The 23,846-nt window shown below is 42.6% G+C and overlaps 1 protein-coding gene across 5 annotated transcripts in view; it reads left to right on the top strand.

Moving 5' to 3' along the window:
• Positions 1–23,846, top strand: part of MMD (monocyte to macrophage differentiation associated) — a 40,380-nt gene that overhangs the window by 1,014 nt on the left and 15,520 nt on the right. For 3 of the 5 annotated variants that reach the window (XM_060395096.1, XM_042255240.2, XM_012185134.4), the window contains exons 2-6: positions 7,501–7,582; positions 12,450–12,610; positions 16,055–16,129; positions 17,717–17,818; positions 20,231–20,300. In XM_060395096.1, the coding sequence (XP_060251079.1) occupies positions 7,501–7,582; positions 12,450–12,610; positions 16,055–16,129; positions 17,717–17,818; positions 20,231–20,300 (490 nt within the window). Of the gene's footprint in view, positions 1–7,500; positions 7,583–8,111; positions 8,266–12,449; positions 12,611–16,054; positions 16,130–17,716; positions 17,819–20,230; positions 20,301–21,008; positions 23,705–23,846 lie in introns of those variants that run through there. The other 2 variants (XM_060395095.1, XM_060395094.1) reach the window with 2 other exon arrangements.

The following is a 23,846-nucleotide window of genomic DNA, read 5'->3' as shown; positions in this document are numbered from 1 at the left end:
CATAATTCGAGAGGAAGCTCTGCGGGTTTTTTTTTTTCCCCCCTAATTCTCTTTCGTGTAAGTGGGTGAAAGTTCACCTCTCGTGTGTTTGTGGTAACTCTCCATCCCTTTGTCTGAATCAGGCAGGCATCCCCACTCCCAGGCCTTCACCCTGAGCAGGCTAGGTTAGTGTGCAGTAGAATTTGAAAAAAAAAAAAAAAAAAGCATGAAATCTCTGAAGGTTTTTGTTGCGTTTTTAGGCATTGCTTTTTATTACAAGATTTTGAAGTACGCTTTGTTTTTTTCCTTTCCGATGCTTGAATCCCTAGAAACCGTCTCTGCCTATTCTGCTGGTCTCATCCTTCTCCAGAGCGACATTTGCACAGGGAGGGTTGGGGTGATCAGGGTGAAGACTTGGATTAACTTTTGAACATTGCTTATCACTCAGTGTGTTGAATGCCTGGCAGTGTTCGCCTAATGGGAACATCATATCAGTTCTTCCGAAGGCAAAAAGGAACCGTGATGTTCCGGCTTTAGAACATGAAGTCAGCCATGAGGACTGGAGGGGCTTTAAGGGAGGATGTAACACCAGGTTCAGCAATGGCTGGCAAAACCCTGTATGTGTGGTTTGTTTAATTTGGTTTTACTTCTCTGCACATCTGTGCTCTTCCTGTTTTCCGGGAACAGTGGCAGTCTTCTGTGCATTTACCGGTTTTTGTTAGATTAAAGAGTTCTATTTCTTTTCTATCCTTCTAGGTTTTCTCCTGAAAAAGAAGGAAAAAAAGGGACTTGTGTTATTGTTTGTTGAGCAAACATTAGCAGTATTAAGAGAAATGAGAAACAAGCACATCTTTATTTAAGATCCTACCATCTCAGCTGATTGAACTCTTCTTTTTTGCTGGACACTGATCTGTCCAGTTCTTATTATCACAGTTGTAATGTGATTTTGCGCTCTACTCCATTCATTTAAAAATTAAAAATACAGGCATTTTCTTTCGGTATAGCATAGACATTGTAATTTCCGCAGCAACTGCACAATGTCAGTGGATATTTAAGTTATTTCCTTGATGACATCTAGACCTGCCCTGATTTTCTTTGCAGAATGAATGATCCCATAATTTCTTGTTTGGAAAGATATTTCTATAAATCAATTTGAACTTAGAAATAAAGTCTGCAAATAAGTAGTATATTGTGGTCTATACATTAACATACTGAGAGTACTGTTCTGCACCTCTTGAAAGCTGTGTTTGTTATCCATCTTGTGCGCATTTAGGAAAGTTACAGGTTGTAAATGACAGAGGAACTAGAGAGAGGAACACACTTATCTTTGACCCCATGTGTTCCTTCTGATAGATCCACCAGGACTCCATTGAAGAGCATTTGACTGCAGTAAAAACATTTCATTAGGCCATCCTTTGTGGCTATGTCTAACTTATAAGAAAACTTGAACACCCTGCTGGTTTGTTCATAATGGAAACTTGGCGGTCACTGTGGCTTTGGATCAACTTCCAGAGCTCTGCCATGTGGAGAAGAGCTGTAAGGATGCCTAACCTGGTGTAGTAAGTGGAGGGCTTTATGCAGGCATGGCTTCTCCAAAATCTTAGGATGTGAAAAATCCTACTGGGACGCCTTTTATCTTTTGTGCTGTATCCCTTTTACACTTGATTCCACCTCCACACTGCACAGAGTCATTCTCTCCCTTTCACAGCATCTCTGACTGATTAGAATACTTGCTGACATTTATTGAGTGCCTATTGGTGCCAGGCAGTAGCTGGGTATTTGTAGGTAACTCATCTCATCCCTAACTGTAACCCTGAAAGGCAAACTTTTTACCCATTTAATAGAAGAGCTTTAGAGAATAAAAGAGAGCCTGCCATCATCACACAGCTAGAACGGGGCAGACAGAGGGTTCATGTCCCTTTCCACCACTCATGCAGCCATTTGCCTCTGTCTCCCCGCCTACACACATCTGTGCGATAGCACAGAGGCCTAGAACCCAGAGCTTCTAAAGTGTGCTGTTGGTGTGTGCTCGTTTCTCTAGCCTGGCAGCCAGAAATCCAAGGAAAAGGATACTGCTTTCCTTAGCTCCAGCCTGGTGATTTGAAACTGGTTAGTTTCAAATCGAGTGTGTGGTAAGGGGTCTTATTCTGAAGCATTAGGAAGTGTTGCAGTGCCGCCTGTTGCCTTTTCGTTCCAGGTTCTCAGAGCATCGAATCATACACCGATTCAGTGAACACTGAAGTTGTTTCTTTATTTGTGCCATTTCCCTTACTTAGTAATTAAGTGTCTGCCACCACTATCACGACCTCTGGCCGCAGACACTTTTTCCTAGACATCATGCTTATTCATACAGGACAGCTAATATTAATAGTAGGGTTCTATGTAGGGATCAGTTCTGTTGCCCCATCGAATGATGTTGAAGGAGCCCCTGAAATGTTCATGGTCTTGTCCTTTGTCCATTTTGTTCTCACAAGATTGAGGATTCTCTTGGGTCTAAGACTGCCTGTTTTTGTTGCATACAGAAATCCCCAGTGAAACTAACTGACGACAGGATCTCTCTGTTAGGATAATAAAATGCTTCAACAGCAGGCAAAATGTCTGTCTTTTTGTTCTCATTCAACACTTATTTATTAATCTCCAACAATCAGCTGGACTTTGTGTTGGGACTGGAAATGAAAAGATAGACAAGGCAGCCTTCATGGAATTCACTTTACAGTGGGGGAAGATGAAATAAACAAGTTCAAAAAGTCCAGTTCTTACTAATTATGATACGGGCTCTGCTGAATGGATACTTTAGGTAGGATGGTTGAGCCGAGTTTGACAGATGAGAGGAGAGCTGGGCACACTGGAGGAGAATGTTCTGGGCAGACATAAACAGCAAACACAGATGCTCTGAGTCAGATCAGGCCTGGTTGGTTGGAGGAGCAGAAAGGCTGTGATTGGCCTGAGGGGGAGAGGAGAGGAAGGGAGCCCCCGGCTGGAGAAGTTGGGACGGCTTGTGGCCTGCAGAGAAGGCCCTGTTCCCAAGCACTTTGGGAAGCCAGACAGGTTTTAAGCTGGGCTTAACGTGTGACATGATCTGGTGTTAACAGACTCGTGGCTGCTGGGTAAAGAAGAGAGTCCATGTGCGGGCAGGCAGGGAGACCAGAGCCTTTGTTTACAGACCAGAGGAGTCGATGTCTTGATTTAAGATAGTAACTTTGAAACTGTGGAGACTGGGACTGTTTGGGAATATATTTTGAAGATAGCACAGACAGTACTTGTATTTGGAGTATGGGGAAACACAGAGGAATTTAGGACAACGTCTGAGATTTGATTTCAGGCTCTGCGGTCTGATGGTGCGTTGCGGATTTGCCTTCAGACCTTAGGCACTGTTTTGGACTAAAACTTTGCGGTGATGGTGGGGAGGCTGTGCAGTATCTTCACTGTAGCATGTGCGCGCTTTCTTGAGGCACAGGGGCTTCCTCCAGGCTTCCCATGAGACACTACTGGTAAAGAACCCACCTACCAGTGCAGGAAACCTAAGAGACACGGGTTCAGTCTCTGGGTCAGGAAGATGCCCTGGAGGAGGACACGGCGACCCACTCCAGTATTCTTGCCTGGAGAATCCCATGGACAGAGGAGCCTGGCGGGCTATGGTCTATAGAGTCACAGAGTCCGGACAACTGAAGTGACTTAGCATGCACGCTTTGGCTTTCTCTAGTTGTGACACTTGGTTGGGGGGCTTCTGTTGTTGTGGCATGGGCAACACACCCACTGTTAGAATGTTTTCTAGCATTGGATGACCATCAGGATGGCTTTGCTTTAAGTGGAGGTGTCTTGCCTAAGTGGGTGCTGTTTCCCATAACTCTTGAGACCCTTTCTCATTCTTTTTGGGGCAAAGAGAATAGCCTCAGTGTGGAGGGGGGAGGCGGTTATTTGCATTTTACATCTGCTTTTCATGTAGGTCTTGGGTGACTAATTTCTTCATAATGATTTCTTCAGGAGGCAATGGGAGACATGATTGTATCAGAGAGAAATGGAAAAATGTAAATTTCCTGGCAGAACCATGTGCCATCCCATGGGGCCCCAGACGGTGCCTGGCATACTTGCTCTTCCCTTTCCTTATTGCCAGAATCTTGCCCCTACCCTTAAAGAGAAACTACCTTAAGTCACATGGGAGGAATATTTTTCTCTGCAACTTCTGAGTTTATTTTTAACCTGAGTGATTCCAGGTGGGCACAAACATGTTAAACACATGGCCACTCCGCTTCCTTGCTTTTAAAGTCTATCCCTGTCTCTGTGTTATAGCCTGACTATTTTTAGATTGGGCTGCCAGAGATACAAATTGCTATTTTAGCCTGCAGGCTGGTGGTGGGTGGACAAACCCTCCTGAGCGTGCCCTGCACAGAGTGCTTGCAATTTAATCTACCCTCAGCCACCGTGGAGCCTTACTCTTTACCCTTTACAATTCCTAATGGGGTATGCTACTTACTTACCCCATACCCTGTCGTTATGTCTCAGGCTGATCATCTGGTAGGCCCTTGAATGCTGGGGACACTTTTAAAGCCTCCTTCCCAAGAGTGTAATTATTTTCCTTTTTACTAATAACTGCCGTATAGCAACACTCTAGTCCCTTAGGAAATTAGTGAAATTATTTAAAGGATTGTCAGGGGAGAAAAGATTTCTTTATCTACGTGTGAGAGTATCTTGGAATAATTCTGAAGCTGTTAACTGTACATTTCTCTCTAACAGTTTCCAAGCCATGTGATGAATCCTATTCAGTATGTGTATCTTTTGCATGGCGGTTAGGTATCTGCCCATTGGTATTCCAGGGAAGGTGTCTTCATAGTGCCAGATCCATTCCCTAGGGGATCTTCCGCTCGAACTTTCTATATTGGGTTGGCAGGGCCTGCCACTTGATCTTTACTCATTTGCTCTAGGGATACCAGGCCCTTCTTTAATTCGAGGAGAAAGTGTTGGCTGGTCTTTTGTTCATAAACCGGACACTGTTTGGAATTGCTTGGCCACATGTTTTAGTCTGTTTTTGGCAACCTGTCTGTGCCATTTGGTTTAGCCTGGTACCGTTTTTCCATCATGTTAATTGATAAGACATTACTAGTCAGATCTCATTAGTGATGAGTAACAAAGTCTCCGCCTCCTACCCACACCCCCTTAAACTAACTCAAGCAAAAACCTACACTATTGTGTAAAGCCTGTTGACATCTTGCAGGCCCCAGGCCCAGGAGTGCTGCTTGAATGCTCAGACCTGAAAGCCAGCAGGGCTCTCAGACCTGAAAGCCAGCAGGGCTTTCTTACCACTGTGTTCTCTGCATCTGCTTCTTTCAGACAGCTGCCTTTTTATCTTCCTGAGCTTATATCTCACTCCTTCCAAAGAACACACAGATTAAACCAGACTCCTTGGTCAAACATGGCAGGGGTGTGAACTAGGGCTGGGGGATCCTCACCCACACACTGAAGTAGAAGGCAGCTGTTTCTCTTTCATGCCCAGTGGTACTGGAGCTTTGCACTGCTTTGCCTGTTGCCACAAAATTAGCCCAGAGAGGGAATGGAACATGGACATATGTCTATCTGTATGGTATAGACCATCAGTTCAGTTTAGTTCAGTCTCTCAGTTGTGTCCGACCCTTTGCGACCCCATGAATAATAGCACACCAGGCCTCCCTGTCCATCACCAGCTCCCGGAGTTCACTCAAACTCATGTCCATTGAGTCGGTAATGCCATCCAGCCATCTCATCCTCTGTCGTCCCCTTCTCCTCCTGCCCCCAATCCTTCCCAGCATCACAGTCTTTTCCAGTGAGTCAGCTCTTCGCATGAGGTGGCCAAAGTACTGGAGTTTCAGCTTCAGCATCACTCCTTCCAATGAACTCCCAGGACTGATCTCCTTTAGAATGGACTGATTGGATCTCCTTGCAGTCCAAGGGACTCTCAAGAGTCTTCTCCAACAACACAGTTCAAAAGTATCAATTCTTCAGTGCTCAGCTTTCTTCACAGTCCAACTCTCACATCCATAAATCACCACTGGAAAAACCATAGCCTTGACTAGGTGGACCTCTGTTGGCAAAGTAATGTCTCTGCTTTTGAATATGCTGTCTAGGTTGGTCATAACTTTCCTTCCAGGGAGTAAGCGTCTTTTAATTTCATGGCTGCAGTCACCCTTGGCAGTGATTTTAGAGCCCCAAAAAATAAAGTCTGACACTGTTTCCACTGTTTCCCCATCTGTTTGCCATGAAGTGATGAGACCAGATGCCATGATCTTTGTTTTTTGAATGTTGAGCTTTAAGCCAAATTTTTCACTCTCCTCTTTCACTTTCATCAAGAGGCTTTTAGTTCCTCTTCACTTTCTGCTATAAGGGTGGTGTCATCTGCATATCTGAGGTTATTGATATTTTTCCCGGCAATCTTGATTCCAGCTTGTGCTTCTTCCAGCCCAGCGTTTCTCATGATGTACTCTGCATAGAAGTTAAATAAGCAGGGTGACAATATACAGCCTTGACGTACTCCTTTTCCTATTTGGAACCAGTCTGTTGTTCCATGTCCAGTTCTAACTGTTGTTTCCTGACCTGCATGCAGGTTTCTCAGGAGGCAGGTCAGGGACACATGCCAAATGTTGGTGTTTAGATACACTTTAGGGCTTCCCAGGTGGCTCAGTGATAAACAGTTCGCCTGCCAGTACAAGAGAGGCAAGAGACGTGGGTTCAGTCCCTGGGTTGGGAAGATCCTGGCAACCTGCCCCAGTATTCTTGCCTGGAAAATTCCATGGACAGAGGAGCCTGAGGGCTACAGTGCATGGGGTCACAAGAGACACGACTAAGCACAGGCACATGTGAAAGTTCTGGCCAATGTGTCAGGCACTGGTCACATATTTAGATTTTGAAGCAAACTCTTTTAATTCAGGAAGAATGCAGGTGAAAATGAACCTCTTGTTTCAAGTGGCCTGGAGGCAGCCAAGTGTCATTTATTTAAGCTGTCTGATGCCGGAGCAGGTAATGCAATACAGGGAAACTAGTTTGGCAGCCCTGCTAATAATGGGATGGAACATTTAAAGATCTACATGTATAAAGCTTTATACATTTTGAGAGAGAAAATAGGAACTTTCAAATGCATTGAATTCATGTTAAATGTTGGTTACTGGTATTTGTAAAGTTTAGGAAAATGACCTTGATTTTTTTTTTTTTTTTTCAGATTTGGTTGTGCCTTTTTTTTTTTTTTTTTAAAGTATCCCAGTTGAAGGGTGCCAGTTGAAGGGGATAGATATGAGCTTTGTTTGCTTTTGGTTGGTAGAAGGTTTTTTTTGAATGAACGGAAAGAATATTGAATCCGGTTAACTAGGGCATGCACTTTAGACCAAGGCTTTGGTTCAGTTTACAACAGCTCTGTGGCTTCGGTTTTGTTCCAGTAACTAGGTATTTCCAGCAGTCAGCTCTTCAGTTAGAATAGACCAGGCAAACTCTGACGAGCTTTCCCACCGTTCTTTACACGCTCCGAGCTTTTCTCACGGGATGTCTGTGTCTCTACAGGTTCATGAACCACCGGGCCCCTGCCAATGGCCGCTACAAGCCGACTTGTTACGAACACGCTGCTAACTGTTACACGCATGCAGTGAGTACAAGCTTCCTGCCTTTTCCGTGCTTCCCGAGCGCTCTGGTGGGAAGAAAGGGCGATCATCTCTTAATCTCAACCCCGTCAAGCCGGTTCAGCCATCCCTGTGACCTTTCTTGACCTCGTATCAGTACTAGGTCGTGTCACCAGAAACTGTGAGCCTGTCGGATACTTTGAGTGCTCTGACCTACAGTCAGCTCTGTTGATCCTGAATTTGCCTTCTCAGATAAGACCTTCTTTGAAAGAAAATAAGTGTTTAGTTATAAGAAAAACCAAAGGAAATTATTTATAAAGACTGTCACCCCTAGAGTGAAATAAATTACCTTTTCAAGACAGTCAGCTGTGTCCATTTAGCAAGAAGTGTTCACCATGTGCTGAGAAAGATTTTTTTCCCCTCAGTGATCTCCTAAAACAGGTAGCCACATCCTTCCCATCCCCACGATCGTCATTTCTTCTCAGGGCAGATGTTAGTCCTTACTGTAAAAGAAAAGTTTAATTCCTGAATTCAGTTTTTTCTTCCTTCTAAAAGCAAAGCATGTTCATTTTAAGAAAAATGGAAAATACTGAAGAATACATAAGAAAAGCAAAACTACCTAGAAAGTGAAGTTGCTCAGTCATATCCGACTCTTTGTGACCCCATGGACTGTAGCCCGCCAGACTCCTCCGTCCATGGAATTTTCCAGGCAAGAATACTGGAGTGGGTTGCCTTTTCCTTCTCCAGGGGATCGTTCTGACCCAGGGACTGAACTCAGGTCTCCCGCATTGCAGGCAGACTCTTTACCATCTGACCCACCAGGGAAGCCCAGGGTTTGTGTTTATGTGTGTATTTTCATAGTTGCCCTATTGATTTCATTTTATTGGCATTTTCTTGTGTCATTATAAACTTCCTTTTATCTATGATTTCATTATTCCCCTTGAAAATTGCACCCAGTGAAATTTTTTGAGGGGAAAATGGTGGCTGGTCTATAGTCTGAAGATAAGAGATAGAGTAGATCAATTTATCTCTTTAGTGAAGAGTGTTTAGAACAGGCTAATTCAGTTATCTTAGACAGTGTTAGTATAATATGTAGGTAGGTTACACATAAATATTACTGGAATAAAATTTGCTTGAATTCAAGTTGTGCCTTTTCATTTCTTTAAGCCCCTTCTGCAAAGAATAGTCTGATTTCTATAAAGGAACGTGATGCCAAGTAAACCTGAAATAAGCTAGTTTTTGGTAGATTCCCTTGAACTCTGGTGGAACAGTGCTGTCTGGTCATTGCTTAGCAGAAATCGAACTTTCTCAAGTATTAGTTCTGTGTATTATAGAGAAGTGAAGGCAAAGTGTTAGTCGCTCAGTTGTGTCCCACTCTCTGAGTCTCCATGGACTGAAGCCCACCGGGCTCTTCTGTCCGTGGAATTCTCCAAGCGAGAACACTGGAGTGGGTTGCCATGCCCCTAGTATTATAGTAGTAGAATTCAAGTGTTATTCGTGGTATCAAAATGTTATTCTCTTTTATCACTGTCCTTTTTCTTTAGGTGCTCAAAAGATTTTTATGTAAATAATTAAAATGCTGAAATCTTGCTGAATATTTTTTCTTCAGAAAAGAGTTCCTGCCTACTCTGTTTGTACATGCCTGCCCTGGATTCCGTTAAAGGGCTTCTTCAGTAATGAAATTTGGAGTAACCTCACTACTGGACAGTCTCCCTGGACCTGTGGCTTAGATTCTCAGGGCAGGAAGGATTTGGGGAAATTCTCTAGACTTGAGCTGACCCCTGTCTTTGCATTAATGACACACACTTTGTGAAGTGAGCTTCACAACACCAGAGGGTCAAAATGTTTAGAGTCATGCACAGCCTAATTTGATTGTTAGCTGTACTTTCTAGATAGCCATCTTTTAGTCTTTTTTTTAATTGAAGTGTAGTTGATTTAAAATATTATGACAGTTTCTTTGTATATACATACATATACATTTTTCTGATTACTTTTCATTTGTTGTTGTTCCGTCACTAAGTCGTGTCTGACTCCTTGTGACCCCATGGTTTCCCTGTCCTTCACTGTCTCCCAGAGTTTGCTCACACTCATGTCCGTTGAGTCAGTGATGCCGTCTGGCTGTCTCATCCTCTGCCACTCTTCCTTGCCCTTTAGTCTTCCCAACATCAGGGCTTTTTCAATGAGTTGGCTCTTCGCATCAGGTAGCCAAGGTATTGCAGCTTCAGTTTCAGCATCAGTCCTTCCAATGAATATTCAGGATTGATTTCTTTTAGGATTGACTGGTTTGATCTCCTTACAGTATAAGGGACTCTGAAGAGTCTTACCCAGTACCGCGGTTTGAAAGCATCTATTTTTCAGTGCTCAGCCTTCTTTATGGTCCAACTCTGACATCCATACATGACTACTGGAAAAACCATAGCCTTGATTATACAGACCTTTGTCAGCAAAGTGATGTCTCTGCTTTTAAATACTGTCTAGAGTCGTCATAGCTTTCTTTCCAAGGCACAAGTGTCTTAAATCATGACTGCATTCACTGTCCGCAGTGATTTTGAGACCAAGAAAATAAAATCTGTCCCTGTTTCCACTTTTTCTCCTTCTATTTGCCATGAAGTGATGGGACCAGATGCCATGATGTTCATTTTTTGACTGTTGACTTTTAAGCCAGCTTTTTTCATTATAGGTTATTATAAGATATTGGATATAGTTCCCTCCACTATACAGTAAAACTTGAGCTTTTCTGTCTTGTCTAGCAGTGTGTATTTGTTAATCCCATAGTGCTAATTTATCCCCCTTCCTTCCCCCACCCCCTTCCCCTTTGGCTGCCATGTTTATTTTCCATGTCTGTGAGTCTGTTTCTGCTTTGTATATAGATTCATCCATTTTATTTTTTAGATTTCACATATAAATGATATCATATATTTCTTTGACTTACTTCACTTAGTATGATAATCTCTAGGTCCCTCCATATTGCTGCACATTGGCAATATTTCATTTTTTTAGGACTGAGTAACATTCTGTTATGTGCGTGTGTATGTATATATGTATGTATGTGTGTGTGTTTATACATATCCCACCTTCTTTATCCACTCATCTTTTGATAGACATTTGGGTTGTTTCCATTTTTTATTCTTAACTGAATGTCTGATGGATTTAACAGAGCTAAAAGTAAAGTTATTTCTTAAGATAACTGTCCACAGGCCCTTAAGAAAATAAGCGTGTGTGTGTATGTATTTAAATCTAGGTCAGAATTAGGATATAAGGGATATAAAGTTTGAATGACAGCTCTTATGGCCTTTTCTTTCACTTATTGTTCCAGTATATATCCATCATTGTATCCATTTACCAACTGCAAAGTACTGATAAAAGTTAGAAAAATAGTGTCCTGATAGTTTTCAAAATAGTGACCTATAAAAGTAACCAGTGAAGTGCTTATTATTCAGCATAATACTGAGCATTTAAATATAATTGTTTGGTTGTTGAGATGCACAGATCACCTTTAAGAATAATATTTTCTTGAAATAGACCTGAATAATCCTTTAGTTTATCTCTCCTGGATGGTCATCAGGAACACTTATATAAACCAAAGTTAAGGGAAAACTGACAAAACATAACACATTAATTTTTTCAGAACAGAAAATGTCATCTTATTAAACTTATTAAACTGTATCCCTGATTTTTGGATTCCAGAGAGCATTAAAATTTCTAAAAACGACAAAACGAAAAACTTCCATCTAATTTTCATTAACAGGAAGATACTTTAACATAAAAGAAATTAGAAAGGACATAATCTCAAAATAAATTTTGTTTTATGAAAAACTTACTTTGTTGTCCTTAATTATCACATTTTGTTCTAAGCCATTGTAACCGGCATTGAAATTCAGTGCTGATCCTATCTGGAGGATTTAATATTCTGTTGCAAGAGAGAAAACGCAGGTGTTGGAGACAAAAGTAGATGAGATTTCTAAAGTTTGCATTCTTTGCCAGGTATGTTTATTCTGGTATCTAATAAAGTAGTTTATTTCTTCTGTCGATTTCTATTATTATAAAATGTTTATTAGTCATACTGTTATGACTAGACTTTGCACTTTGCGTCCATATGTAGTGTAAAATATAGTGTAAACGCAAAATTCCCCCTTAAGATTCTAGTCTCTTAAAATCATTTGACTCTGTAGGAGTGGATTACCTTTGTCTACTTGAAAGGTGCTGTTAAAAATGAAATAACCTGGGAACTTCCCTGGTGGCCCCATGTCTGAGGTTCCATCCTCCCAGTGCAGGGCGCCTGAGTTCAGTCCTTGGTTGGGAAACTAGATCTCACATGCTGCAACCAAGATCTGGCACAGCCAAATAGGTAAATGAATCTCAGAAAATGAGCTAACCCAAAGACCTTTTCACTGCTTTCATTCTACAGTAGCCCCCAAACTGGTGGAATGTAGACATCCCAACTAGAAATGGGGACATATGATTGGACAGATGATTTGAGTGTGGTATGTGCGTTATACACACTGATTTGATTCATTTAGTTACCCTTTGTTGAAATTTGGGCTTTCAGTAGCACTTTGAGGAAACGGGAAAGACTATCTAAAGATCAAGTCATCCCTGGGAAATGTGGGTATGTGTTTGGTAGCAAAATTAGGATAGAGGACGTCTGTTGAGTAATCTTGTTGCCTGACTGTGTCCCCACTTGTGGGCAGAGGCTCTGGGCCCTAGTCATAGCACCTGTTCTCAGCGCAGCAAAACATCAGCTTCATCTGGTTCTTGTTCTAACTATCCGGGAAAGGAGATGAGTGTTTTAAAGTGACCTTCCTAAAGTTGTTCCTCGTAAACCTGGGTATTTTTAACAGTTCTCAATTCAGCGTTTTACTGAATATTTATTTCTCTTTCCCTCTCTCTCAGTTCCTCATTGTTCCAGCCATTGTGGGCAGTGCCCTCCTTCACCGGCTCTCTGATGACTGCTGGGAAAAGATAACAGCTTGGATTTATGGAATGGGCCTCTGTGCCCTCTTCATCGTTTCCACAGTATTTCACATTGTAGCATGGAAAAAGAGTCACTTAAGGTACCATGAATGGCAGCTGTTTCAACAGGTCACACAGAATCATTGGTTCAGGTTGGCCTGTCATGCCGGCATGCTTTGGGCAGCTGAGGCAAAGAGTGGACATTTCCCTTCCTGGTGGACTCAGCTGTCCCATTGTTCAGGAAATTTTCTGTGGATTGGAAGGAGTTTGAGGACCCCCATGTGTATCTTTTAAAAGCGCATCTTTGTTCAGAAGACAGACAAAACCACATGGCTGGGAATTCCCTGGCAGCTCACTGGTTAGGACTCTGCACCCTCACTGTTGGAGCCCCAGGTTCATTCCCTGATTAGGGATCCTGCAAGCCTTGCTGCACAGCCGAAATAAAACCCAACCAGCCAACAACCAAACAAACCCACGTTGCTTCCCTAGGACTGACAGTGTGGAACCCCGACGCCTGTTCTGCACTGCAGCTGCGGGGTGGTGGGCAGGACCCTGGGCTTGGATTCATCAGTTGGGTTTTCCAGTCCCATCCCTGCAGCCTAGCCTCATGTAGCCTCAGTTTCCTCATCACTAAAACGAGAATGGTAATGCCCAGCTGGTGGGCTGTAGTGATGGGTGAACGAGATGATGCGTATGAGAATGACTGAAAATTAGAATCACTGCCGCTACTGCAGGTATATTACAGCTCAGGCTACTGTTCTGCGAAGTTCAGCTTTCAGAATTGGATCCAGTGTATCTACTCAAACAAAACTCACATATGTTGCTGCTTATTAGCTATTAAATGCTTTCCAAAGAATACAGTGGTCCCTCACCTCCCAGCAAGAAGAACATAAAAGCAATCATCCTTTGAGTAAAAAGAGTTAGTTTGGGGGACTACAGAGGTAGAGCACACTATTTAGTTGCTTATGAAATGGATTCCACACAACCCCTAAGGGCCAGAAAGGAGGATTTAGAGCAGACCAAAAGTGATTTAGTGTAATATTAGAAGGTAATTTTTGGTGTTACAGAATGTTCAAAGAAATCTCAAGCTATTTGGACAATCTAACATTAAAAAGATAGGTTTTATTTAAAAGCAGGATTTGGGATTCTGCTAGTGATGAGATGATTATTAGTTTCCTCACATTTAAAGATCAGAGTTTAAAACCAGAAGGCTCCTTGCTGCTGCTAAGTCACTTCAGTTGTGTCTGACTCCAGGCAACCCCATAGATGGCAGCCCACCAGGCTCCCCTGTCCCTGGGATTCTCCAGGCAAGAACACTGGAGTGGGTTGCCATTTCCTTCTCCAATGCATGAAAGTGAAAAGTGAAAGTGAAGTCGTGTCTGATCCTCAGTGACCCCATGGACTGCAGCCCACCAGGCTCCTCCGTCCATGGGATTTTCCAGGCAAGAGTACTGGAGTGGGGTGCCATTGCCTTCTCTGAGAAGGATCCTTAAGGAGCATCTAATCCAAACCCCATCATTTTCACCTGGGGAAACTGAGACCCAGAGAAGCGTCCTGACTTGCCCGTCATTGATACCAGCAGAATCTGATCGCCCCAGGTGCTCGGACTCCTGTCGTGAGGTTTTCTTCCACCACACCCTTCACGTTATTGCTTACAGTTTGTAGTCTGCTACCTTCACCCAGAAGCTGACAGTTCCCTGAGCTTAAAATAAAACCACAGCGCTGAATCATGATGGAGCCCTGGGACTCACTCAGAAGCAAGCCTCAAAAGTACCTGTCCTGACTCTTCAGGACACTGTCGCAGAGGCCAGAGCACTTCATTATCTTTTTGGCACAGTGCAGTGCCTGCGATTGCCTTGTCTGACTTGGCTTTGCTGTTTAGATTTCTGAATCAGTAAAAAGAGTTGCAGGTACCTGCTTCAGTATTCAGGGGCTCCCTGCCAAGGCCTGGGAAGAAGGTGTGAGAGAAACCAGTCTCTCTTGAACCTTGGAATAGCACTGCTGGAATCCTAAGCTATGGGTGGAGTTTTGCTCTGCATTAATTTTTTTTAATTTATTTATTTTAATTGCATTCTTAAAAATATCCCAGTATATCCTTAATTTAAGTAAAAGAGGGGAGGGAATGAGCATTGGTTAAGTACCTACTATGTGTTGGGTGCTGTGCTAATCACATGGCTACGTGGTCTCATGTAATGCTCATACATGCTCTGATAGAGATGTTGTTGTTTCTGTTTTACCTGTGAGGAGGGTGAGTGTCAGGCGGGTGGTGGGGTTTTATTTTTTAAATATTTAATTTATTTATTATTTTTTTTGGCTGCACCAGGTGTTAGCTGCCACAGAGGAACTCTTAGTTGTGGCGGGGGGGGGGGGGGGGGGGGGTTCTAGTTCCCACGCCAGGGCTCACGCCCGGGCCCCGGGCGCTGGCAGCATGGAGTCTCAGCCCTGGGCCGGCAGGGTAGTCCCTGGGGGGTGGGTCTTGAACAAGCTGCAGCTTGACTTTGGGTGCTGCCACCGTCTGGAAAGCAGAATTAGCAAGGCCCAGAGCTGGCTCAGAATCACAGTCGTCCAGGCAGTTAAGAGATTCCCCTCTTCCCTCCACCTTCTGCCTCATCTTCTAGCCCTCTTAAGTCAGGATCTTCTGGCCTGGAGTTTGTGACTCGGGCGATTCTGAAAGGCAGTCAGGCTTGAGAACATTAACGTAGTGACCAGCACTGACTGGCTGAACACCCTCGCCCGCCCTGGCCACCGCTGTGTGTGTGTGGTGAGGCGAGTCTAATGCTGGTGAGCCACCAAGCTGTCGTGTCCACCACTTGGGCTGGAAGTGGATTAAAGACAGTGCAGTGCGTCTGTACTTTTTACGTTCCCTCAGTGAAGGGCAGATCCTGTCTTACCCGCTCTGTGAATAGACCTCAGGGAGCCAGATCGTTGTACACTTCCTGACCCTCCAGTTGTAGAAGGAGAAAGCTTGCTTAGAAGCGCAGGTGGCTACCCTCTTGACAGCAGATAACCTTTTTTTTGCTCCTTTGTTTGTGTCGTTGCTGTTCCTAAATTAGTTTCTAAATTTGCTTTATTGCAACTTACTGTCTGCATGAAGGTGCTTGGAGTAAAGGCTGCTTCAGAGACCTTCTAAAAACTGGCTTTAGGGAGTATTTTCCTGAGCCCTCATGGGTGTGTGCCCTGCACCATGATAGGGGTTGAGAGGTGGTCTGCCCTCGGGGAACTTCATTTTCCTGTTAGATAAGATCTAAAAGAAATGGAAAACATCAGAAAGCACAGATTTTGCTTGTTATTGTTTAACAATTTCAGAGTTTCTGATTGTTGTGGGGTTCTTACATGGAGAGGATCCTTGGTATGTGTCATTTAATAATAAAGCTTTTATTTGTGGCTTCATCTTATTAAAAAAAGGCCATGTGGCTTTGAAAGCCCATTTATGTATGCCATGAGAACTAAGAACAAGAGTGGCAGTTGAGGCACAGCAGAGTGATAGCCCCTACTTCCAGTCTTAAAATTTTCTGAAAACTTGTCTAATGCGTTTCCCCCCACAGGACAGTGGAGCATTGCTTTCACATGTGCGATAGAATGGTCATCTATTTCTTCATCGCTGCGTCTTACGCTCCATGGTAAGATACAGTTTTCCTCTTTCTGAAGACAGGATTTCTATGAGAGACTTCTCAGTCTTTCTTCCCTCCTGTCTTCCTGTCCCTGCCCCCCACCCCCAAAAGCATACAGACATGGGTTTTTTTCCTTTCCCGTTTTGCTTTGCTGGAGTCAGATTGCAGATTTTAAGGAGAGAATGTTGCTGACGCTCAGAATACATGTCTGCACTGGACTGTTGAGAGAGGTGCTACAAAGCCGTGTGCAGGTAGCATGCTCACTTTGGAAATACGTTCCCTATGCCTTCCATGTTCTTTCTCTGTGCTTTTGCTACTCAGAATACTTGGACATCTAATTGTTTAAATGGAAACACTATAAATATATATGTAAAGAAAACAAGCTAACTTTTGAAATTCATACTGCTTGTCTTCACAGTGCAGTAGCTACTATATATGGAGTGCGTCTCTCATTTCTTCAGCTATATGAATAAGAGAGCTAGCCTAATTAGTTAGCTATTTTAAATGCCTGGTGTTCAGTTCAGTGTCCTGGTTCTTCCTGTCTTTTTGGTATAGACAAGATAGAGTCTTTTGCTGTTTTGAATCCATAATTAAAGAAAAATTAGTTTTCCACTACCACGGTATGGTCCAGTTTTAACCACTCGGAAATTCATATTATGCCATCAACTACCATAGTCATTACAAACAGCCAGTCTCTGGATTCTGACTAATGTGGCATCCATCATTCAAAAGAAACTTAATTATGTGTTGTAGTAAGAAGTAAGTGATGTCTCTCCCCAGTACCTGTTACTAAATTATAGGTCTGCATCATGTTGGAGCGAGGATACTTGGAGGCTTTTGTGAAGTATACCTCAATTTAAAATAAATAAAAAATTTAAATGTGGACTGAGGAAACAAATATTACAGTAAACAGTTTGTTCACATGTAAGTCTTTGATACGCAGATGGTACCTTTTCCATTTGGAAATATTAATTTTGTAGTGATAGTGATTCAGAATCACATTTTTTTCTATTCTTAATCTGAATTTAGTACAGATGAATTTGTAGCATTTTAAGTTCAGGCTTCACAGGAGTCCATGGTTAAATTCTAGCAAAATATCTCGCATGACATATGTTGGGCTAATTCTTCTGACGTTTTCTCTTGGCAGAGATACTTGGTCTGTGTAGTAGGTGTCCATTGTGTGCGTGTGTGTGATCCGGTTGAGGGTTTTGTTCTCAGTAATCTTGGTAAACAGTCTGCTCTCGGGGATGCAGTCCAGAATGACAAGGCGAGTGGCCTCTGCAGCAGCCCACCTCATCAGGAAAGTCGCGGGTCGCGGTGCGCTGGGGCTCACCTCCCCGTGTCTCCTTTCGGCTGGTTCTGTTTTAAACCACACTGGAACTGATTCTAAGTCTTAAAGGTTGAACGACAATTTTATCTTTCAGTTATTAATTTGACCCCAGTTGCCCAAATACCTCCACCACATGGTGAGCGCTTTTTCTTTCTGGTCTTATCCTCGTACCTTCTCTCTCCGTTTTCAGGACTAGAGGAAAACAGGTTGTATGAACTCCTTTCATTTATCACTTCTGTTCTCTGTTGTCATGTTTACGTTTTTAGGTTAAATCTCCGTGAACTTGGACCCCTGGCATCTCATATGCGTTGGTTTATCTGGCTCATGGCAGCTGGAGGAACCATTTATGTATTTCTCTACCATGAAAAGTAAGAGAAAATAATTTACATTTAATACCTTTAAAATTAACTTCCTAAATTTTATCTACATTACAGTATGATTTACTTTACATTTGCACTTCAAAATAGTAGAAATACATAAACAGAATATATATTGTTTTAACAAATCTTCAGAACCATTTGCTCTTTATCACTGGCAGACAGATTGCTGCAGACAAATGAATGGTACCTGTGTAACGCATGATGTAGCTAAAAGACAAAGCCACCTTCTCCCTCGTCTGCAATGGCGGTGCAGTTCTGACTCTGGAATGAGCCAGCCTTCACTTCACATCCTCAGCCAGACTAGTCGTTTCTGCACACTAGCCAGACCCTCTGTGACTTACAGTTACCACATGAGAAAAATAGCTGCTTTTCTAAGTTTCTAGGAAGGTTGGAGATAATAGATATTGAGCCCTCAGCATAACACTTAACCTAGTTAGGGACCCAGAGGCTGTTCCAACCTAGGACTCCTGGGAAGGGGGATGTTTGGAAGGGTATGCTGCTGCTGCTGCTGCTGCTGCTAGGTCGCTTCAGTCGTGTCCAACTCTGGGCGACCCCATAGACTGCAGCCCACCAGGCTCCCCTGTCCCTGGGATTCTCCAGGCAAGAACACTGGAGTGGGTTGCCATTTCCTTCTCCAATGCATGAAAGTGAAGTTGCTCAGGCATGCCCGACTCTAGCGGCCCCATGGACTGCAGCCCACCAGGCTCCTCCATCCCCGGGATTTTCCAGGCAAGAGCACTGGAGTGGGGTGCCATTGCTCTTAGTATCCTCACCATGGAACACATTTTTTTTAAACCTGTTACTCAAAGGTCCTGGTGTGTGAAGCAGTATAAAAAGAAAGCTTATTGAAATTTAGCATCTTAGTTCTAGAAGAGACCTTCAAGTCATCTATTTCTGCTTCATGCTTGAAAACTGAGAACATGTAGTCACGCATGAAGTCAGCGACACGTCTGGAATTAGGACCCAGGCGGCCTAGTTCCTATTCCATGGCTCTTTCCATCATTTCATATGCCTGAGCTTGAGAAACTCACAACCATGAGATCATTTATTTGGAGACAGTTTATTAAATTCTTTATCTATTGTTTTTGGCAGAATGGCCCTCAGAATTGAATATAACGTGCTTGTCACAAAGTAATAAATTGTTTTCTCTTTTCAGAAGAAAATAGTAGTTTTAGCTAACTTCTCTGTAACTTTGAAATTCACTTAAGTGCATTTCTGACCATAATTAGCAATTCTGAGTGGTGTTATGCATTATATATATATATATCCAAGGGAACAGTTTGCTTCCCAGACTCAAACCCCTAATTTATACCCTTGGATAAAATAGGAAGTAAAGTAAGACAACTGTTTTTTCTCCTATTTCAGGCCTTCTGATGTAAACCAAACCCACATTCTTCCCCAGTTCCCTGATACGATTACTTCCTGGTGGACTTTGAGTACAAAACACTAAGAACGAGATGCGAGTCACCCTTGGCCATTTGGTTTGGCAGGTATTAGGGAAAACCTAAATGGTGCCACATACTGTTCTAGGCCCTGCAGATCCAAACATAAATATACTTTGGTCTTTGCCTTCGAGAAACTTAAAGTGTAGTTTGACTAGGCATAAATATAACTTGAATTTCAGTACAGTGGTTTTTTTTTTTTAGCATTTTCAAGTAATCTGCATCTAAGGTGATGAGCCTTAACAAATTTTGTGCAGAGTTTCTGCAGATACAAAACAGACAATCAGAAACACATTCCCTTAGTTCTTTAAGGCTCCCATCCCTTTGCCACTGATAGAGGAGGCGCCAAGCTATTCCTTGTGCAGCTTCATAATTTCAGTATCTTATAGTGAGGAATTGGAATGATGGTGAAGGCAAACACTGGGATTAGAAAGGGAAAGTGCGTGGTTAACTGGATTCAGTGATAACTTTGGGCAAAGAACATTTTCCATGCAGCATGTAGAATTTGATGCCTTATCAATCCTGAAAGGGCTTCCCTGGGGGCTCAGTGGTAAAGAATCCGCCTGCCAATGCAGGAGCCGCAGATTCAGTCCCTGGGTCAGGAGGATCCCCTGGAGAAGGGAATGGCGACCCACTCCAGTATTCCTGCCTGGAGAATCCTATGGACAGAGGAGCCGGGAGGGCTGGAGTCCATGGGGTCCCAGAAGGGGCAGATAGGATTTAATGACTAAACAACAACAATCCCGAAAGAAATATTAGTTCATTGTTGTACTCAACCACAGTATTTCAGTTAGAGGCTTGGGGTCTCCTGTAGGGAAAATACATTTCATTAGAAATGAAATATATTTCATTAAGAGTTTACATTTGTATTTCAGAAGAAAAAAGAAAAAAATGGTGAGGAAATGGTTTAAGTGTTGTAGGAATAGATAAATGATATTAACACATTTCTCCTCTGCAGGTATAAGGTGATTGAGCTCTTTTTCTATCTCACAATGGGCTTTTCTCCTGCCTTGGTGGTAACATCAATGGTAAGTTTCTTCATAATTTAGTTATTTCACCTTATTTTCTTTCCAATCACTGTGACTTGTAATATGTCTATAGATACAATCTCTAGTTTTTATTTCTGAAGTTATAATATGCCTATTAGAGACTCAAAAGAAAAAATATATAAATTACAAAGTGCCACAACTTGCACTCCTTGCTGTCTATAGTTTGGAAAAGCTGTATATCCAAGTGTCTTCTTCCATATGGTAATCTGCTGTATTTGTTCTTTGGGATAACCTTTCTATTCACCCAACTCCCACCCTTTACCCAAAGAGGTGTGAGATAATGTGAAGGTGGGAATTTTTTAAGTTACTTAGTGTCTTAAACCTAAATTCATGGACAAGGGTAAATTTTTTAAAAATCTTTTTATTTTATATTGGAGTATAATTAATTAATAATGCTGTGATGGTTCCAGCTGCACAGCAAAGCACCTCTGCATACACTTGTATCCATTCTCTCCCAAACTCCCCTCCCGTCCAGGCTGCCACATGACATCAAGCAGCGTTCCCCATGCTGTACAGGAGGGCCTTGTGGTTGTCCATTTTAAATATAACAGTGTGTGCGTGTCAGTCCAGACTCCCTCACTGTCCCTTCCTGCCATCCTCCCCTCCTGGCAACCATAACTTCCTTTTCTGAGTCTGTGGGTCTGTGTTTATTTTGTGAATAAGTTCATTTGTTTCATTTCTTTTTAGATTTCACATATAAAGGATGTCATACAATATTTCTCCTCTGACTTACTGCCCTCAGTATGACGATCTCCAGGTCCATCCATGTTGCTTCGGATGGCATTATCTCATTCTTTTTAATGGCTTGTAATATTAAAAATATTACTCAGTTACAGTGGAGTAATATTCCATTGTACATGTGTTCCACATCTTCTTTATTGATTCCTCTGTTGATGAACATTTAGGTCGCTTTCATGTCTTGGCTATTGTACACAGTAAATTAATGACTTCTTAAAATTTAAGCATTGGAAGAACTTCAAAAGGTCATTTGGCTCAACATTTTATTGGATATTTCTTGAATCCCTTCACTCTTACATTTCTTTTCACTTGCTTTTAAGTCGTATTATTTCTCTTTCCCAGGAAAGTGTTTGTTTGTTTGTTTGTCTTTTAACTTTGCTTGAAATTTTCCTTTGGGGACTTTAATGAGTGAAAATGTGGCATTACCTGTATGAGTCAGACTAACCAGTGTTGAGAAATCCATGTTTATCTGTCAGTTTGGAATAGTAACGTAACGACCTCACAATCCTGCCCACTGCTCACCTGTGCCTTTAGCTTATGTATTTCCAGTCTATACTCTGCATTTTTGGGCACTGGCTACTGTATTAATTAAGGAACTCATGGTTTGGTTAGTTGAACTCTCTTCTTAGCCTGCAAGGATTAGAAATGTACCTGTAATTTCACTCCTGAGCTCACAGGCACTTTGTAAGAATTTTGCTGTGTATAGTTCTTGCCCTGGTCACAAAAATACCTGTAAAAGATTTAGGATTTATGTTTGCTTGGGTTTTTTCAAGGGGTATGTTTTATGAGATTGTAACGAGATATGTTCTTTGAGATATGAGATTTACAATGGCTTTAGTAACTTACCTTGCACCGAAAATATATATAGCTCAGCAGTTAAAGCGTCTGCCTGCAATGCAGGAGACCCAGTTTCGATCCCTGGGTTGGGAAGATCCCCTGGAGAAGGAAATGGCAACCCACTCCAGTATTCTTGCCTGGAGAATCCCATGTATGGAGAAGCCGGGTGGGCTACAGTCCACGGGGTCGCAAAGAGTCGGAGACGACTGAGCGACTTCATTTTCATTTTCACTTTCACTTTAGTTGGTAAAGGCATCAGGGAATGGTGAGAGGAGGGAGGTGAAAGACAGAAGTGAGAAACTCTGCTTGGAAGGCAATTGAGGACACCCAGAGCAAGGTCTGTGTTGATGGGTTACTAATGATTAGAGTGAAGCTTCAAGTAAATTCCCTCTGGGTATTGTAAAAACAAGTTTATCCAGTATTTTTACTAGTATAAATCTTTCATGGACATTTTCAAGTGGTACAATAACAGGTGACTACTGTTCACGTTAATCAAACAGGAAAATCCCCACCCTTGCCCTGATAGAATCAAGCAGAAAAATACAATTCATACAAAATAAGAAGCGGCTATCAAGTTTTATAAGGCTTTGTGGAAAGTGCAGCCTGCTCTGGGAGGGCCTGACAGAATCCCCGAGGAAACGCTGTTCACGCTGATTCAGAAGGACAGGCGGGAGCCAAGAGGCGGAGGGGTGGCGCACGTGGCGCGGAGATGGACCCAGCGTGGAGGAAGGCCCGGGGACGGGGAAGCAGGAGCCTCCGAATGTGCACAGGCGTGTGAGGGGTGTGACCGTGCAGCGGACACGAGTCCTGTGATGAAAGCAGCGAGCAGAGAGCAGGCCAGAAGGAACCACGCAGGCATCTGAAGGAACAGGAGCAGCACAGATGAGGAAGACTCAAACCCTCGGTGTTGCAGTCAGAGTAACGAGTGTCAGAATTACCCTTCTGCCCCAAAGAGCTATAAAAAATGGGTAAAGTGCATGAACGACAATTTTTTGGCATTGGACACAGACATATAGGACTATGATCCTTGAGGAGAGAGAAACCAAAAGATGAGCTTCAAATGCACTGCAGTTTTCTCCCTGTTTGGAATGCTTTCCAAAGTACAGTGAAAGAAAGTGGAGTCCAGGAGCAGCCATCTGGGTGGAGGAAACAAACCAGCAATTCAGCTCCCCAGGTTGGGGCAGGGTCCTGGAGATGAGGGAGCTTCACAGAGAAGAGTCTCCAGAAATCTACAAAGGGATTTCCTTGTGCCCTTGCCCAAATACTAAGCTGCATTTGTGCTGGGCAAGATGCTGCATACGCTAGCTGAAGATAGCTATTGAAAGGCTGTGAAGTAAGTGCATATTCTTGAATGAGCCCAGTACTGGAGACCCCAGAGTTCCAACCAGCCAGAAAGGAGAGACCACACAGAGCAAAACAAGTATTCCATTGGCCCTAGCAAGATCAAGTCTTAGACAAAGCTGTGGCACTCCCATAACAAAGCCCAGAAACCTCAAAGGATAAAAGTTGATCTAGTAAATAAATAACGGAACAAACTCAACATTTGGAAGACAACAAAATCTGTACTCTCAGCATCCATTATCTAAACAAATATTGCTATATAAGCAAGAAGAGCCTAATGAAAATCCTAGATCTGAAAACTATATGTTGAAAAAAAAATGTATTGGAGGAATTTCACAACAGATGGGATACTGCAGAAGAAAAGATCAATGAATTTGAACAGTCAGGCCTCAGGCTGGGAGAAACTATTTGCTTTCTCTATATGTATCTGACAAAGGATGTGTACCAAACACTGTACCACTCTAAATCAATAATAACAAGAGAAAGAGATACAGGTATCCAGTAAACCCTTGAAAAACTGCTCAATGTCACCAGTCATCTCGGAAATCAGGGAAATGAAAATTAAAAGCTTACCACCACACCATACTGAATAGTTAAATTAAAAAGGCT

This window comes from Ovis aries, chromosome 11, assembly GCF_016772045.2.
Source record: "Ovis aries strain OAR_USU_Benz2616 breed Rambouillet chromosome 11, ARS-UI_Ramb_v3.0, whole genome shotgun sequence".
Taxonomy (NCBI): domain Eukaryota; kingdom Metazoa; phylum Chordata; class Mammalia; order Artiodactyla; family Bovidae; genus Ovis; species Ovis aries.
This window is presented reverse-complemented; position numbering and strand designations above follow the sequence as displayed.